At 39.5% G+C, this 19,250-nt stretch overlaps 1 protein-coding gene across 5 annotated transcripts in view; it reads right to left on the bottom strand.

Moving 5' to 3' along the window:
* LOC307029008 (E3 ubiquitin-protein ligase SH3RF3-like) overlaps nucleotides 1–19,250 on the bottom strand; it is a 120,336-nt gene that overhangs the window by 64,502 nt on the left and 36,584 nt on the right. The window contains exons 2-3 of one of the 5 annotated variants that reach the window (XM_079664547.1): nucleotides 18,283–18,302; nucleotides 17,063–17,169 (exon numbers count right to left, since the gene is read on the bottom strand). The exons of the other annotated variants lie outside the window; for them this stretch is intronic. Coding sequence (XP_079520673.1) covers nucleotides 17,063–17,169; nucleotides 18,283–18,302 — 127 coding nt within the window. The remainder of the gene's footprint in view (nucleotides 1–17,062; nucleotides 17,170–18,282; nucleotides 18,303–19,250) is intronic. 5 annotated transcript variants of the gene reach the window in all.

Below are 19,250 nucleotides of genomic sequence, written 5' to 3'. Positions count from 1 at the left end.
ATGTGCTCAATAATCTGTATTGTCTGCTTAACACTTTAGTCCTCGGTGAATTATTGGTGGCATTCATTTAAGAAGTTTTTAAAGCCAGACAAAAAAAAACATATATATTTTCATTGTTCATAGTGCATTTCCTGTTCCTATGTGAATAATGTATTCAGATTCAATTACACCGCTGCTTTAGGGACATCAGTAGTAGTTGTTTTAGAAATGTTATTATAAGGCTTTGCTCAACGTGTTTAAAAAATATATATAAAACTAATCATATAAGTGTAGCCTAATCTGTATCTTGTAATGTCACCATTCAAAAATAAAATAAAAAAGGAAGGAGGAGAGCATAATTTAAATGTTGAATTCGATTTCAAATGTCAACTTCACCAATAAATTTGCGACTACACAGTACAGCCCAACAGCTGATTGTTTCTGAGAACGCCACAAAGTAATATTACTTTTGAAAAATACCAATTTGGAGACTGTTGAATGCAGACATGTACGTCACATTTCCTTCATTCATTTTCATCTCCAAACACCTTGTGTTGCAGACATGTCACCTTGTCATCTCCGCTGCTCCTGACCTTTCAGAGTTGGGGTCAGAGGTGTGGCAGGAAGAGGAGGTAAACCTTGTTAGCCCCCTCTGTCATTACCACCCAGGGCCCCCAACCTGCTTTCATAATGAGGCTGCTCTTTTCTGAAGCCCCTCGCTGTGATTTAAGTCACACATACAGCCAGTGCTCGAGAACTGACTCAATTATTCATAGCTAGAAAATGTGTGTGACTTTCTGAATGCCAATATCTTAAGATTTCTACCGGCGTAAACTCAGCCCTTGTGTAAGAGCAACTAAGAAAAATTCACTATGAGGGTAAAAAAAAGGAAGCAGGGGGCAGGTGACGTTGCTAAGGGTGACAGGTTGTCATGGATGTGCCCTTTCTATTGGTCCCCTCCCCTGTCTAGACCCCTGTTACTGTGGCGACGGGGGGGCTTGAGTGACAGATGGTTGCTGAAGCGTGTCGGCAGTTGTTAAGAGTACTAAATGTGTCATTCACAGTCACAGATATAAAGAGCTTAAAGGATATAAGCGAGGCCAAAAGAAACACCAACCCCAGCGAGTGTAAGAGAAGAATATGGAGCTAAATACATTTGATATAGTCTCAAGCGTTTAGTTAGGTGTGTAAGATTTCACGTGTTCTTTAAAAGGCATCATTAGAAGGTATTAATGTCACTTAGTAAAAGTAGCATGAAATAACTTGCTTTATGTGTGACATTTCTAACCAAGTGCATGCTGGGATACACTCCAGCACCCTTGAACACTGATCACGTAGTATTCAGAATAAGTAGTTTACTAAATGGATGGATAATAACATTGAATAATTTATCAACTCAGCATTGATTACACATTCTTTTTAAACTCTTCTTGTCGAGAGGCAACCCGTCCATTATAAAGCGACAACATGTGAGCACTGTGTGGCAATTTTGTCAGCATTTTGAGGAGAAAACAGAATGAAATATGCTTTAAAACCTTTGACTTTTTTGCACCGTAGCTTATTTTTTAAAAGTTTAATACTAAAGGCTCAAGAATTGGGTGTAAATTGAGCGCTTGTTCCATTTACTTTCTCAAGAACTACTGGCAACACCAGCAAGATGGAGAGACATAAGTGGTACTGACATGTCTGACCACTCAGATAAGGTTAACATGGATTGAACTCTGTGTCCATTGAGCAGTCTGGGCATCTGACAGAGAGGGTTTGAATGGAATGAAACACAGTCTGAACCTGAATGCTGAACTCTGAAGTCTAATGGAAAAGTTTAACATAGAGTGCTACACACTAATGTAAAGAGCTGCACCACACTAGCCTGATTGGTTCAGTATTGTAGAGATAAAGAGTCTCACGTTGCTACAGTGTCTCTCACACACTCTCACAAGCATGTGCACACATGCATGGGCCCAGGAGTCAGAGGGAACACAAACTGAGGCTCTTCCCAGAGGCTCTTCACTGAGCACTTGTTGAAAGGAGATTCCTCCTCCATGATGTCAGTCCTTCACACACACACATCCTGTACCAACACACTCGCACTGACAACAAAGATAATTGGTGAGAGAGCTGTTGGCATTGACCAATCATCGTAGAGTAACATGAAAAAGTAGATCCAAGTGATGTCTTTGGGGTCTTACTGCATTGCCTTCCCTATCTACATCCTAAAAATACGCTTGACCTTTTCTCCCCTTATGGAAAGGAGACTTAAATTGAGCAATTGAATATTAACAGAATCTTCTTTTGTATAGCAACTGGATAGGAAACAGATTTTCATTGACACTTCCAATAAATGTGGGGTCCATTCTTCCAATTCATTAAGAGAATACATTTACAACTCATTCCCGATTCAAGCAACTGTTGTGGTTTGAATGGTTGTTGTTTTTTATGGTTTGTTCATCTTTTTTGGAGTGCCACTTGTTGTAGGCTTTGTACAATGGCAACTCTGATGACACACAAAAAAAACGTTTCTGTTAAGTCCTATAATCAAAGTTTAGAAAATTAAATCTTACAGTTTCCTGCAATGACAGTGCTGTCTATTTCTTTTATCTTCCTTCATCTTTCTACCACCTTCTCTCTGCATGTCTCCATCAATAAATCCACCACCCTCTCAAACTCCAACTGGCATGTTTGCCTCTCTCATGGCACATCTCTCCCTCTTCCTGTCTCTCTGCGTCTATTCCTTCCTCTCTACTCTGTCTCATCCTGTTGCTCCGGGCTGTTTTTTTCTGATTTGTCTCCAGTTGTTTTTCAATTTTCATTTTCACTTTATATCTGTTTTATTGACAACTCAAACAAAGGCATTTAATAAGAAAGTGAGTGCAACAAATACAGGAAGAAGACAGTAAGACTTTGTCAAATAATAATCCTAGTCACACAGTATAGTAACTGATATAGTATACAGCTTTAAGATCTGGTCATGTTAGTGCTTTTCACATATAATAGGGTGATTATGATGCATTTTCTTTTACCCCAAAAATCAGTGCTACACTGGCAGGCAGCAGTGAAGCCCTCAGGCTGCGCTTTTTGATCAAAGTGCAAACAAGTACAAATGATTATCGTTCATTGTTCACCCAAAGAACTTCAGAAGTGCTCTCTGATTCCTCTTATTGAAAGATCAAATATAAAAAAACAAAAATTGAATCTAAACTTAAGTTTCTTTCTCTATTTTTGCCCTCCCTGTATCTGATTAGGTGTAGTGAAGTGCTTAAGGAGTGCTTAGGCACTATATGGACTGAAAGGCCATGCAGGCGGTGTAAATCTACCCCAGCAGCACAGAGGAAGACATTTACTGAGATTTAACTGCAGACTTGGGAGTCTTACATCACCCGAAACACGGCACAGAGAGAGGGAGTGAGAGAGACTACTACTCATACTCTTCCTCTTGATGCTGCTGAGTAACAATTAGTTGTATTTGTCCCCCGGTGTACGGTGCACACACTCTTCCTCCACAGTACTATCACCATGGTTTCATCACATATGTTTTTGAGGCCTATTCAAACCCTAAACCTATAATTTGTTTACTTTGGAAACTAAATAAACTGTGGAAAACCATAATTATATAGTCATATCCAGTCAGAGAATGTTAGTTTATGTTAATGTTTGTATGCAACAGCCCAATCACACTTCTCTGATAAAACAGTCTTGATTGACAAGCACATTGGCAGCCAAAAGGTATGAGCAAAATAAAATATTCCTAAAGTAAAAACAAGAGTGTAAACAGGTAAAAGGGGGTGACAATCAAAATCCCACTTTTTCTTTGAGCTGACAGCCATTGATGGCAGGAGTGCAATATTTATATATTTGCAGAATTAGCAGTGTCAAAATGCTCTATTACTGCTAATGAAAACCTAACATTTCCTACGACTGCAGCCAAAAATCAGTTTACTTTTATTATGAACTAGTCAAAGGAAATGCAATGATGCAAAACAGCTTGAAACTAATCGCTATTTTCCTCCAAGATGTGTCTACAAAACAATAAAACTTTATTTTTCTTCACAAAGGATCAGTTATAAAAATTGAGTAATGGACAAATCCAACTCTCAGCAAGGTATAACCTGCTGATTTCACTTCTCCTCTTTGCAGGTTAATGCCGTGTGCCACATAAAATCAGGTTACAATTGCTCAAAGAATGATGAAAAAAAGCCAATCATTGCCTGACTTTTTTTTTTGTTGAAAAAAACAATAGTTTTCTCTTGCTGCCTTTACTATTCTGGAACCTGTAGTATTAAACCACATTGGTTGTAACCACAAGTTAATATGTTGTTGTCTAATTAAACAGGACTGACATTTAAAGGATTCTACTTTAATACTCGAATGACAGCAACACCCCAAACATACTATTTTCATCTGCAGGATGCTCTGTAGCACAGGTTGTACGACACATTTTGCACTACCATAAAAGTCCTTATACTAAAGTTGTGAGGGAATATGCAGTTAGCATATCAGCTGTTTAATTTAGACAACAGCAGATTGGGGCTACGCTGGCTGCGAGGTAGTGCGGTCGTATTTCAATTGGAATGTGGGTTTGATCCCAGCCGTTGCAGTCTACATGTCGATGTATCCTTGGGCAAGATACTTAACCTCGAGTTGCTCCCGATGGCACGGGCCTACGGTGTGTGAATGTGTGTGAATGTAAGCTTACTTGAGCAAATGTCACTGCTCTGTATGAATGAGGTGTGAATGGGTGAAGGATGACTCGTAGAATGTAAAGCGCTTTGAGGGGTCGTAATTACGTATACAGTCTATTATAAATACAGTCCAGATGGAAATTGATCAGCCATAAGCTAAAGTAGTCCGAATTCTTCAGTATTTTTAAGCAAGATGACATCTTCATTAAATAAAGAAGACCCCAACTCATTTGTTTACGTTCTACCACCAGAGCTGTGTTTATCTTTTTAGTAGATTTGCTCCATGCTAATCCGATAAATGACATTTTTACTAGACTAATGTAGATGCTGTAAGAATTGCTTAAGCAATTGCATTGCTGCGTGCTTCTCAAGTCAATACTACACATTTTATTTTTGATGGATCTCCATGATCACAAGCTGCCTCTACAGATTTATCTAGTACATGAAAATAAAAAATTCTGGGATAGAGCGGTTTGGTGATGAGTAAATGAGCCACGACTGATTCTGTGTAGCGTAGTGCTCAAACAGATGTTCCCCCCCCCAATGCAATATTCATGCTCGTTATTTCCTGCTATTCACTTTATTACAGGAAAAGGTGTAAGAATAAAAACTATAGACTGTTTAGTTCTGTCAAACAGGTTAATTTAATAATGGCAGGTTTGTATCTTTTTGTGCCAACAGGCGTTTACCACAAAAGAAGAACACATTGTTATTAGTTGTAGAGCTGCTGCAGGGTTATTGTGCTGATATATGGGACACATACATGGAGAAAATCCACTTTAAATATCATTTTATTTGGTGATTTGCTGTAAGAACATTTCGAATTCTCTCCATCTCACGACAGGTGTACTGTGATTAATGGGTAGCCTGCACTGTACAGGTTGCCTACAGTTTTAATTTAACACTGCCTTACGGCTTGTTAAAACAACAGGGGAAAACTCTCAGCTGATAATGAATGCAGCCAATGGGAGTGCTTTATCTCCATATTTATTTTATAGCGATATAGATATCAAGAGTTTTACATTCTAATTGCACAAGTACAGCTTCATATTAGGAGATATGAATATTTATAGAGCGGAGAGACTGGCTGAGGTACTTGGCCACGCTGCTGCCGCTCACACTCAATGGCCTGCTGATGTGCCGTCATTATACCTAATCTCTTGTGAACGTCTTGTAGATTTTAATGAAGTCTCTGAAAGATTGCCTCACCTCATTTTTCTCAAATTACAATAAGTTGAATCATGTATGCAAGAAATGTCTTCTCTCATTTTTAGATATTTGTGTGTGTCTTTATTATTAGCTGCAGTGTTGAAGGAGGTAGACAGATGGGGGTCTGTTTAGTTCAATAACATAATCAATCAATCAATCAATGTTTATTTATATAGCCCAATATCACAAATGTTACATTTGTCTCAGTGGACTTCACAGTTTGTACAGAATATCAGTATGACAATACGACACCCTCTAATAATAACACATTATTGTAAAGGGAGCTTCATGTAATCAGAGCATTGGTTGCTAAAAGTGTTTTAGATGCACCATACAGAAGCATTGATCTGCATTTATAGGAAGACAGATATAAGGATAATAATACCACAATAATATGCAAATCAAAGGCTTGCCATTAAAGATGATATGAAAAAAAAACATAATGATGTGGAAAAAGCAGAACTCCCCTTATTGTAAGACTACAGAGATGAAAGAACATGGATCAGTTGTACCTGTGGAAACGTGTTGCAGGAAATATTTCATTTTTGGCTTGGATTACATTAGATCCTGATGCAATACATAAGTGAGCCTATTGTATTATATTTCTCTACACTATTTTCAAATGATTTATTTCAACAAACCAGACACTAAAAACAAAAGAGATTCTGCATGAATTCTAAACCGAGCAGCATTAAAGGTCTGCTTTACAAAACGTTATATTTTTTACTAAAAAATATACTGTCATAGATAATATAATACACTTCTAAAGGCTTACTCCTACTGGAGATACAATTGGAATAATTTCATTTCATGAGGTGATTATGATACCTTGAGTCTAATACTTTTTCAGTGGTTTCATAATGTTCCCACCGTCCCTTAAAAGCAAGAGTGTGAAAGACAAGAGAGAAAGTTCCCTAACCCGTCTGTCATATCAAAGTAATCCAGTGACAGTTGTCTGTACATCTATCTTCACACTTCAAACGGTAACAGCTGAAAGCTAATTTGGCGTACTTTAAACGGCGCCATTACGCCTCAATGTGAGCAGTTGTCTCAGTTTTGTCTGTCTTAGGAATCCACTGATGTAGCTTAATGAAAACACATATAAAAACAACTGCAGAGCACTCAGGAAAACTTCCACCAATGCTGCAATCCTCCAGATTTCACAGCTGGAAACTCAGAGAGGATTTATGTTTATGTATTCTTTGTTTTCCTGGCTTGATTTCTGTCAAAGTAGCATGTTTGTGTCACACTGTTTAGCATCTGTCTTGGAAGTCCTGGATGTTAGGCCCTTCCAACATTAATGTAAGCAGCATGAGTTACAGCTAAAAATAATGATCAAACAGCAAACTTGGATCCCCATCAAACACTGAATCTGTCCTCTTATTACAGCCAAGACTTATCCTTTCTGGTTCTTTCACAAAATGTTGACTTATAGACAGTTGAGAGGGAGATGATAATTGCACTGGACGAAAGCAGCTACATGGTTAACACCTTACTGCTCAGGTATGAAAGTCAAAAATAACAAATGGAAAAGCCTCTTTCTAATTTAGCTACAGAAAAGAAGCAGCTAGCATGTGTGAGTGATATCTACGTGCAAGACTGATGTGAGCAAAGCACCCTGTTGTGACGTTGTCAGTGAGTGAGTGAATGTGTCGGCATTGATGATAGAGTGGAAATGATCGGGACCATTTAAAATCCTCCCTCTTTTGGAAAAGTAAACAGTATTTTCCCGTCTTTAAGCAAATCTCCATTTCAAAGTGCCCAAAATGCATAATTTGGTGCCTCCTTGCACCTTGTTACTTTGAAATGCTAATGATGGCTGTGGTTCATGCTTGCCTGGTGTGTGTGTGTGTGTGTGAGAGAGAGAGAGAGAGAGAGAGAGAGAGAGAGAGAGAGAGAGAGAGAGAGAGAGAGAGAGAGAGAGAGAGAGAGAGAGAGAGAGAGAGAGAGAGAGAGAGAGAGAGAGAGAGAGAGAGAGAGAGAGAGAGAGAGAGAGAGAGAGAGAGAGTGTGTGTGTGTGTGTGTGTGTGTGTGTGTGTGTGTGTGTGTGTGTGTGTGTGTGTGTGTGTGTGTGTGTGTGTGTGTGTGTGTGTGTGTGTGTGTGTGTGTGTGTGTGTGTGTGTGTGTGTGTGTGTGTGTGAGAGAGAGAGCTTGGTCGGTAGAGTGTGACTAGTTTGTATCTATGCTGTTGACTGAATGTCATCTTCCCCTCTCAGCTGTCCCATTTGCTCTCTTTTGCGAAGAAGTAGGGAAGTAGCAGACATTTAACTCACATGACCGACTTGTTTCACCAGATATATGTTTATAATGTCTTTGTGCGCAAACAGAATAAAACGTGGCAAATTCAGCCAACAACACAATTCAAACTTGCCCAATCTAACCCTGCCCATTCGTCTCCTTTCAATGGGTGAGAAGGCCGACATTTTCTGAACTATACTTCTTTTACTCTTTTACAGGCGGAAAACAGTTATGCATGAATCATAGCTTACACATCCAACTCCTGACAAAACTACACTATAAATAGACTCAAACCAGTTGGAAAACACAGTTTATCTCCATTTATCTTTTGCTTAGAACTAGCTTGACAATTGAGTTAAAACCCAACAACAGAATCTCATATCCTTGAGAAACGCCCCTATCTCTCTCTCTCACATGCAGGCCCCAATATCTATCTTGATGTTCTAGGTAGGAGCGCGCGCTGCCAGCCATTACTCTTCATTTATCAAGTCATGCACTCCCTGGCTATTACACCTATATATCTGTCACGCACATTCCCACACTGCTTTTTATACCCGCAGTTACTTAGGAAAAGGTCATGACCTATGTAGGGTTCATTAGTCATGCAGCACAAACTGCTCTGATTGGTGCTTTCACTTTGACCAGGGGCGGGGTTTGACCTTTGAGAAAGCGATGAGGGAACAGTTGTTGCAATATGAAGTAGTGATAAGCGTAAAAAACGGCATAAGAAAGGATGAAGAAAAGAGGGGTTAGGGGGAAGGAAAGATGGTTCACATTAGTCCCAAAGTAGATCTAAGGTTTCTTGTCCTTCACTGTGACTTCTGTTCTTCCCTCGTTGTGTAAAGAATGACTTCTTTATATAAACATTGGTACTTTTAGGGTTTTCAAGTCTATTCAGGACTCAGCGTGGGTGTGTGTGTGTAGGGATGTCTCTTGGCAGCCGGATAAAGGAGAGCACTAAAGGAGATGACAGTGAATTGTAAAAGAAGGTAAGAAGGATGATGTAGCAGTGGGGAAAAACACGAGGGTTTATCTACAGAATGTGTGCCCTTGGGGGGAAAAAATAGTAAGTATGCCAAACCCAAAATTTGATCGCCAAGTGATCTCAGGGAAATGCAATGCATCTACATGTACACTAATCAGTCTAAATGTAGGCTCTGAACAATGAGAACTGCCACATTATACATCTGGGAGCTGATTTATAAACACTGCATGAAGAAGTTTGAAGATGAATACTGCACTTCCTCTGCAGCAGTCTTGATTCAAACAGATTTGACAGGAGCTATGAACAATGGGTTACAATGGGTGGAAGAAGTCAAATCAAACTGGATGTTTTAATGAGCTTTCTGAAATAGTTCTGTCCAAACCAAATATAATTACTCTTATAATTATACCCTGTCACAGGGGACATCTAAAGCTAATCAGTGTTTGTTTTTGTTTCAGAAACTGGATGTGAAATGTCGGGCAGCTAATGAAGTGTGACTCTTATTAACTAGCAAGGAATGCTCTGTTCAATTTGATACTTTTTCTCTCTGTGTACAATTCAGATCAAACCCTGACATTACTAAAACTAACAAGACTACACAACCTGACCAAAAATAACATTTGCAAAACATACACTGATGTTTTACTCTTGTCAGTATCTTCATGGGAAGAAACTGTAATGGTTTTATATCCTGCAGACTGTCAGCAACAATGTACCCAGACTGGGATGCAATGATCCTCATACAAGCACTTAATAGTTATAACATCAAAGACCCACAAATCAAAGGATTGACCCTGGAACACACTGCTGCTGGGTCAAACTAAGCTAAAGTAATTATGATCAGACAAGGTTATGCTACTGAAGCTGAGCTAAAAAACTAAAATCTCTTTACAAACATCAGATCAAGAAGGGAGCTGCTTTAAGTGCATTGTTTGTCCATGAACTCAGACTAGTCAAAAGACAACATGAATCATGATGAGTAATGGGACAATTCATCAGAGATAGGATCAGATTATCCATGCCTAAATAATAACGATTGACGTTACAATGCCCTTGTAGTGCGCTTAAATATGGTAAAAGATGTAATGTCACGAAAGCATACTGGAATCACTTTTCAGCAGATCAACAGCAACAAAACAAGATCATTATTTCTTTAAGTTAGCAGTCTCCGGAATAAATCAAACCAAGATCAGATATTAATTCCTATATTGCCAACCCTCATAAGGAGGGAGTTATACTTTTCATTCAAGTGTTAAGTAAAATATTTAAACACAAGAAAATATTGTAAAATGTGCAAACGTTTCGAGATGTCAGTTTCCTTCGGGGTACCTTTTTTGTTCAAAAAGAGCCCATTTAGCTAAAAGCCACAAATATTTAGAGAAATAATAAATCATGTTATTCTTGAAATATAACAACCTGCCTCCCACCACACACTGAGATTCTTACAATAATAAGTACGGGTGTCTCACATGTGGTCTGAGACCCCAGGGAGCAGCCTGGGAGACGAGGGGGGGGGATTGGGTAGCAGAGTGTAATGACCTTAATGGCTCAGGGAGGATGGGCTGGATCAGGTGGCACATTGGGTGGGTGCTCACACACACACATACACAAACACACACACAGGCAATATTCATAGATATACAATATACTGTAATGTACACCATCTAACAGAGACAGATATGCAAGTCATTGTAGCGCAGACAAACTGCCTGGGATAATCTTGCATAGCAACAATGTGGTTTCTTCCCTGACCTTCTCCTGACTCATCTTGACCTGGCAATAACCCCCCTGCCCATTAGCAGACTGTACGTGTGTGTGTGTGTGTGTGTGTGTGTTGTGTGTGTGTGTGTGTGTGTGTGTGTGTGTGTGTGTGTGTGTGTGTGTGTGTGTGTGTGTGTGTGTGTGTGTGTGTTATCCTCAGCTGTTGGGTTCATTCAGCCCTCCCCAGTGCTCAGCTGCTTCACTGAGCTTCTTTCTCTGCAGAGTCTTCACAGCTCTATCTGAGCCTGTGTCACTTCATCTCTACACTGCATTATCTCCCTCGCTGCCTTTACATTTTATTCAACTGTTAATTAACAAGTGCCATCGCCACCTTTCTGGGAGAAATGCAAAAAAATAATCATAATGTAAAAGCTGTTGAAGCCATGACATCACCTACAGTAATGAACAGGGGAAAACTAATGTCCCTTACTCAACAGATTTGAAAAGGCAAAGATCTATATTCAAGTTGTAGAATCATAACATTCGACATGTTTCATTAGACTACAGAGCAAACAGACATGCTGATTTAAGGAGATAACATTAAATAGCTGGTTGATAAACAGATACTTAGTAATTACGTAGTGTACAAATTGCAGCCCCAGGGGTTAGTAAGTAATCCTACAACTTTTGAAATGAATACCGAGATCACATGCTCAGATATTCTGTCTATCTGATGTTTTCTTTGGTATCATTCCTCTCTACATACACACTCACAGGACGCTGCTCAGTGGCTGCAGATAGCAGGCAGAGCTATCAGTAACAAAGACAAATATTCATCAAATCCCAGCAGACGATGCATAATTCATCACACAGGGATTTGAATTATATATATCGATCATCAAATATTTACAGTATTTGCGTTCTTCGAGAACAGGCTCTGGATGTATCTTTCTATGGATCGGCTCAAAGTGACAGAGAGGGGAAAAGACAAGAAATAACACGCTGGTTTCACAGAACATGATGGGGAAATCTAGTTATTTTTCTTCACATGAATTCAAGGGACTTTCAGTTTTCTGCTGCCTTTTATTAAATCAAATATATATTCATATCTTCCACTGCACTGTAACTTGTATTCTTGTATTTTATACCCGTCTTATTCTATTTGAGCTTGTTTAATTTGATTTCTTTTTTTTAACTGCTGTTTTTTAAAATGTATTTAAATGTATTTTGTGATGTGCTTCTATGGCACTATGTCTTAAAGTGGCGCTATTGTGTTAATTTTCAGGTTAATATTTGTATTTTTTGCCTCTATGTTGTGACAAGTTTACATGATTTAATAAAATGTAAATTATAGTGTCCGTCCAAAGCAAACATTACTTATAGTGAAAACCACCCTTGAATGATGGGATAGTAAAAACTTTAGGAATCCAAACTATAACATAAGTACCCTGTATCAAGATTGATGCAAAACAAGTGACGTTTGACCTTTTTTAGAGAGGTTTAGAAAAAAAAAACCACTTCTGGGGTCATTTGGGTGGATTTGCCATATCTCTGGAACACATCGGTGGATTTTGATGATTGACATCTCTTTTGAACCGTTAGAGCCAATAGAATCGAGGGGAACTTCCTGAATCCATCTAAACATTACTATTGGTGAATGAGAGGATGCGCAGCCAGCATGCCCAAAACTGGAAGTTGGGTTACAGCTCTCATACACAGTAATCATTTCTAAGTGACACAGAGACATTGGATTCACTTTCAATAGCGTTTGTATGTGTTTTCATGCCATTGAACACATCTTTTCATCAGAAAACAGCAAAGGTAAGATGTATTTGCCGTTTTGGCTACGTAAAGTGAAGTTGTGTGTTGTCTTTGCTGGCCTTTGCTGCCGCGAGTATTGGTCGCTCAGTGATGTTATACCATTGGAATCTGTGGAATCCCAGCTTTCATATGATATCTAGTTTGTGCAGATCCGATGAAGTATAACATATTTCTACCGTGAGTTATGTGCTAAGTGCGTTAGCACTCTTTCGCTTAATGCTAATTCAGACACTCAGCGTTAGAGTTGTGTTTTGTTACAGTAAAACAATGTCATATCGTCAGTAAGCTGAGTTTCTTCCCGTTAAGTGGGTATAACACATTAATAGGTTGTTAAATGTTAAGAAGCCCTGAGACACAGTTTCGTGAATATTGTTGTTTCAAGCAAAACAATTGACTTTATTGTCTAAGACATTAAACGTTATAGATGTACAGCTTTACACTACTGTGCAGACTGATGGCAAATTAAAATCTAGCAAAGAGGACGACGGAGGCTCCGACAGGGGTTATACATTGTAAGCTGTTATATACACGCTGACAACACATATGCGAACATTTGTCTGAAAAACAGATCCGCTTGATCTCTGGATTTCCAGCCAAGAAACGCGAGTGGGCGAAATAATGGGAGCCTACAGTACCAGAATATATTTGAATCTAATCCAACAAATCTGAAAAAACACAACCTTTTGAAAGAATCACAATATTCTATAAGATGTTCTTGTGTTTGTGTCCTTTCCTTCTGGAATTGCCTCGATGAAGGGTGGATTTACTTCCCCCAAAATAGATGGATTTTGTGAAGATAAGAAGCAGATTAACTCTGCGTATGCTTGTGTGTGTGCCTAGGTTATAATTCAGTTTTAAAGAAGATTATACCTTTATTTTGGCAAACATGGTGCTCAAAATGATCCTGCTTACACACACACACACACACACACACACACACACACACACACACACACACACACACACACACACACACACACACACACACACACACACACACACACACACACACACACACACACACACACACACACACACACACACACACACACACACACACACACACACACACACACACACACACACAGACAGAGATGCACTGTAGGGGAGTGGGATTGGGACGTGGGCCAGATGAGAGGGATGGAGGGAAGTGGCCTACTGCGGAGAGGAGAGGGAAAATGAAACGGAGGGAGAGAAAGGGAGACATTGAACATGGATTGGAGGCAAGTAGGACAGATGTAGCAGGCCACAGTGGGTCAGATAACGCTTCACTGATGAAGAGCGAGACACAGGGAAATCTGATCCTCTCTCTCTCTCTGTGTGTTTGTCTGTCTGGGTCAGGCTCTCTCTCTCATGGAGCCACTGAGTCTTGCAGTGAAGCATGCAGCTGTCAGCGGCTCTCCTCCCTCTGTCTGTGGACGTTCAGCAATACATCACGCCTCCATCAACAATAAATCATATCGTATATGAGGAGTTTAATGGAACGTCTTTTTTGTTTCTGTACGTAGAATTCCTGGCTTGGAACGCTTGGGTGCAGCAGGATGAAAAATGAATTTGCAAAGAAAAATGTCCTTCATTCATTTAAATATAAATGGTAATATCATGCAATGAGTCATCATTCTTGCTGCAAAAATAATTCTGTATGGTCAAATAAATATTTAAAAGATAATTAGGACTGTATGATAAAAATAAAAACAAATAATATTTAGGACTGTATCGTAAAAAAAACGATTATATGGACTGTATGGTCCAACAAAATAATAATTAGGGCGCTTTCATAACCCGTAGTTTAGCTAGCTGTATTACAGTGAAATTGATATTTAAGTGTGGTATCTATTGTGTCCTGTTCTGCCTCAAAGAAATGAAAAAAAAAGCGTCCCAGATAAAAAAAGAAATTGCTGAGGGGTGAGTTTGAATGAGCACGGCTGGAAATGTACTTGCAGAAGTGTTTCTGATAGGTCAGAAGCTTTGCAGCGGTCATATACTAAGTACTGGACAAATTGAAATTGTGACCGGGTGCTGGTGCTCTCTGGAAATGAAAAGTTAAGGGTCATTATATTTCCTCTGGTGGGGAACATGGATCTGTGTAGCACATTCACTGCAAGCCATGTGACTGTGTTAAGATCAGTCTGGGCAGGGAAACCAGACTCTAATCATAGGAAGAGACACACATTATCGATTAAGAGGTTCAGTGTATTAAAATGAATTTATATTGATATTTAGAGCCAGCAGGCAAGGCCATGATTTTCCTATTTCAATTTTGACAAAGTTAATGATCCTCTCCCACCCTGGATGTCTGACTTCCAGGGTGGGAGAGGATCTTAATGCAGGACAGAACAAGCTGATGCACACATGAGGGGACAATATGAAAGGGTTGGAGCTCTGAGGGCTGAAGGCTGCGGATCTCTGATGTACTTCAATTTTCTTGGAAGCATTCCACTAGACTAGAAACTTGATAAGAGTCACGGATCATGAAAAAAAAACTTGATAGGAGTTGGAAATAAAGGAACATGATTAGTTATAAAGAAGAAAGGAATTTTATATGAGTCACAATTGAAAAGGAACTAGATAAGAAGCATTCATATGATAAAGGGAACAAGAGGATTAGAGTGGAGATTAATCTGCCATATTTGAACGCTACACAGGCGATCTGTCGTTCAGCATGCGAAGTGAACACCAAGGCACACCAGAATCTGGAAATGTAATATTGCTTTTTATTTGTAAATGTACGTATATTATAGAGAATTAAGTACAATATTACCGAATTTCTGCCCACTGTTAATGTTTGCCCCAAACACCACATATTTATAGCACAATAAACAAGATTGAGCTTTTCTGTTCCATGCCGAATTAAACACTTTTGCTCTGTTCTGGTATATGTAATAATGTTTTAAATAATGGCAAAAACAAACCATTTTTGTGCATTTCTGTTTTCTTTGCATGAACTACAGACTACAGGAGCATATCATTGGAGCTAGTAGCCAGCTTTAATGTAGAAAATAATGACTTTATTTCTGTAATGAGCCTAACAGATTTGAAAGTTGATATGTTATGGAGATTAGAATTTACCAGCGGATTTAGTGGTTTATGAAAAGTCCTAATGGACTCCAAAAGCAGCTATATTACCAGACAAAAAGGCCACATTAAAGCAACAGTAACTTAGATGGAGGGTAATGTAAATGGAGTTTATCTACTGAACCATTCCACATAAGGGAACGCACAGGGGTTAAGGACCTGCTTCACTCTCCATCGCCTCAGTAATAGTGAAAAAAGCTCTAATGAGAAAATGTTGTTATTTTTCCTTCGTGGGCAACCGAGCGTGTGTTCATTGCAGATGGAATGAAAATGACCCAACACCATAATATACTGTGTTTGCAATAACACGATAATAGGCAGACTTCCCATAGAGAACACTGCTGGAGAAATAGAGGAAGAAGATGTCATGACCAAAGAGTAGGAGGCTGGGGAAGGAAGTACACAGAATAAAGTGTATAAAAAGGGAAGGGAAGATGCAGCCTGTGGTGTCAGATGGAGAAGGCAGATGGTTGGAAGATGTGTTTCCAATAAGCCTGATGGTAAGGGGTGAATACTCAACCACTAAATCCAGAGAAATCCATAATATTAAAAAACACAAACCCTCATTATAAGGCTGGCCTTAAGGTTGCAGAACACACTGTTCATGCTAAATCAAACTCCCAATGAAGGCCAAAGTAAACTTACAAAGGGTGTATTTATTTATATTCATTCATTTTAAGACAGTGCAAACGAGAGCACCACTTGAATAACTGACATTAAGCTTAGGCTTATTTGTTTTACTTTATATTCTTATCATCAAAGTTGTCTTAAAGTGGACTTATCATGCTATATTTGAATAATATATTGTAGGGTCATACCTATAAAACATGTCTGTGACGTTTTTTTTTCTCAAAATACCAAACAGATCATGCATTTTAGCCATGCCTCCTTTCGCTCTATTCCAGCCCTGTCTTCACAAGGGCTGATTCTGTGGCAAATGAGCTGCAGCTGACCACGCCCCCCTGCAAAGGAGGTGGGCGAGGCACGAGCGTCATGTTACCATGCTGTCACCATGCTGTTACCATGCCACGCAACCTCTCATTCCCTTGATAGGTGGAGAGTTGCCCATATAGGCGGAGCACCCCCATTTCTGATGTCAGAACAATTTCAAATCTGTATCAGTCTGTATCAGATCTGTTCCAGCCCCCCCCCCCCCCCGTAAATGGTAAGGTTAAGGAGCAGTGACTCCCTTCCCTCTCTTTGTTCAGTCAGTTACACTTCACTCATCAGTTATAGTGCTATAGAAGTTGGAATTGAACTGCTTTTAAAGTCAAATATGACAATAGGATTTGTTTTATATTCACCTATTTCTTAAAAAGAGTTTCCTACACTAACTGTAATCACAAGCACACAGGTATTGCAAGCTGCTTCTTACCCTTGTGTAAGAATGAGTTTTGGGCAGATATTTGGTATCGGGAACCAGGAGGACTCTGATGTGGAGGACTCTGACCATGAGGACCTTCTTTACGATTGTTTTTCTTTCTTGAAAAAGTAAATGGAAAAGCGACTGAATCGTTTATCTTTAGTAAAGCAGTTAAAAGAAAAGCGTCTGCAATGCTTTTTCTGGTTTTGCTTTTTGGTCGGGAGCGGGGCAGGATTCACTGAGGTTAATTCTAAACTCCATCTAAAAACTCAAACTAAACTGAAAATAATGTGGCTGTAATGGCTGTGGCAGCACCAGAGCTAAACTCCAGTTAGTAGTCATGTTGACAGTGGGTTGACATTAATAACTGTCTCTGCCTCATCGCTCAGACATTCATTGACCCTCCGACACGCCCCCTTAGTGGATATCAGCTGTTGATCGCGCCAGGTGATCCGATACATTTCAACTGCAGCTTCATACCGGAATGAAAACTATAATAGATTCATCTCAATACACCCCTCTGAAGTATTTTAGTCATTTTCTGACTTACAATCAATTTCATGAATAGGAAAGAGTATTCCTTTAATTATATGTTTTTACAGAGGCAAATAATGACTAAGAGGCTAATATTAACGCATTGTCAGTAATGCTTCCCGTGTAAGGTAATGACAGGGTGCAGGGTGCAGCATTACATTGTAATGTTACTCGTGTTTGTTACAGGTTACAGACTGCTGCTGCTCTAGCAGTGATGACTGTGTGAGTTTATGAGTAGGACTATTACTCCGTCAATATTCTGTTACAGCTGATCAGCTGATCAGAAACACAAGTTGCTTCAGGTGATGCTGCAGGAAAGGAAGGGTCTCATCTCTCCACATTTCCTTGTTCCCTCTCTCCTTGCATGGTTTCAAACTCTTCTTCTAAAATAGTTGTATACATATGAGCTCTGGGGAGGACATAAAGCCTGTCTTGAATGTACTACGAAAAACGTTGCCAAGCGGGGGCTTTTATTTTGAAATGACATCCAAGAGTTCTGCTCCACTCCTCACCACAACTATAATTTTAACATTTAGTAAAGCTTTTCACAGCGCTACAAGATGCTTTACAAAAAGAAAATAACAAAATAAATAAATGCTGACATGACAGGTACAAATCTGTGCTTGGGTATGTGTTTCTGTCGCCTTGCTTGTCATCTACATCAACACAAGGCTCCAGCTGCTTGTTGACTTCATTACCATGGGACAGCTCAGAACAGCTGCAGGACCCCATAGAGAGAGAGACAGAGAGGGAAAGAGAGAGAGGGGAGTTTAGGTCACTGAACCAAACCTTAAATCCTGCTACCGTTGCGTTTTTCTCTTTTTCTCACAATTAGTCTTTCTGTAGCACCCATAAACCTTTCATTAACATTCAGAGCAAAACACAACGTTTACAGTTTTCTTTGGGACCTCACAAACATTACCAAAAATACTACGGGTGGAGTAGATTGTAGCCGTAAATGTGGTTCAGTCAATCTGAGGTGCATCCCACACTACACACACAATACACGCTGCTGTATATTTACTATACATGCATACGTGGTGCACAGAGCACCTTAGACAGACTGCGGTCAGAAACATTTGTGATTTAATTATATGCGTTTGTTGTTGTGTGTGTGTCAGAGTAGTTTGTCCAGTGTGTGTGTGTGTGTGTGTGCCAGAGTGGTCTGGCCAAAACCACAAAGCTAGGGGAAGTTACTGCCGGGACAGACGACCTCATGCAGGCACACACACCTTCCTCCATCTGTCTACTTAGCGGGTCAATCATAACCTCATTCACGCTGAGAAAGAGAGAGAGACTGAGAGCATCTGTCTCCCCGCCGGGACCACAAACACATTCACATCCTCACCATGTGAACTGAGCGGGTTCGAACCAGATTACACTGGACTGCAATGGGATTGTGCTGAACTGGACTGGATCATGAGGGTCTTAAACTGATTATACTGGAATAGTGGATTATAAGGACCTGGATTACACTGGAAAGATTGTGTAGTGGAGTAGGGATACAGGGCAGTGAGTTTAAATCGACGGAATCAGATTATACTGAATTAAGCCCAATTTCACTGCACTGGCATGCATTTAAATTGGATTACTGATGGTTGAAAATCAACAGGTTGAAATTAATTGGTATAAAAGATGCAAAACAGCTCAAATACCTCTTTCCTTT

Source organism: Notothenia rossii (genome assembly GCF_949606895.1).
Source record: "Notothenia rossii genome assembly, chromosome: 2".
Lineage (NCBI taxonomy): Eukaryota > Metazoa > Chordata > Actinopteri > Perciformes > Nototheniidae > Notothenia > Notothenia rossii.
Note: the sequence above shows the minus strand (reverse complement) of the source record. Positions and strands in the feature narration are given on the sequence as shown.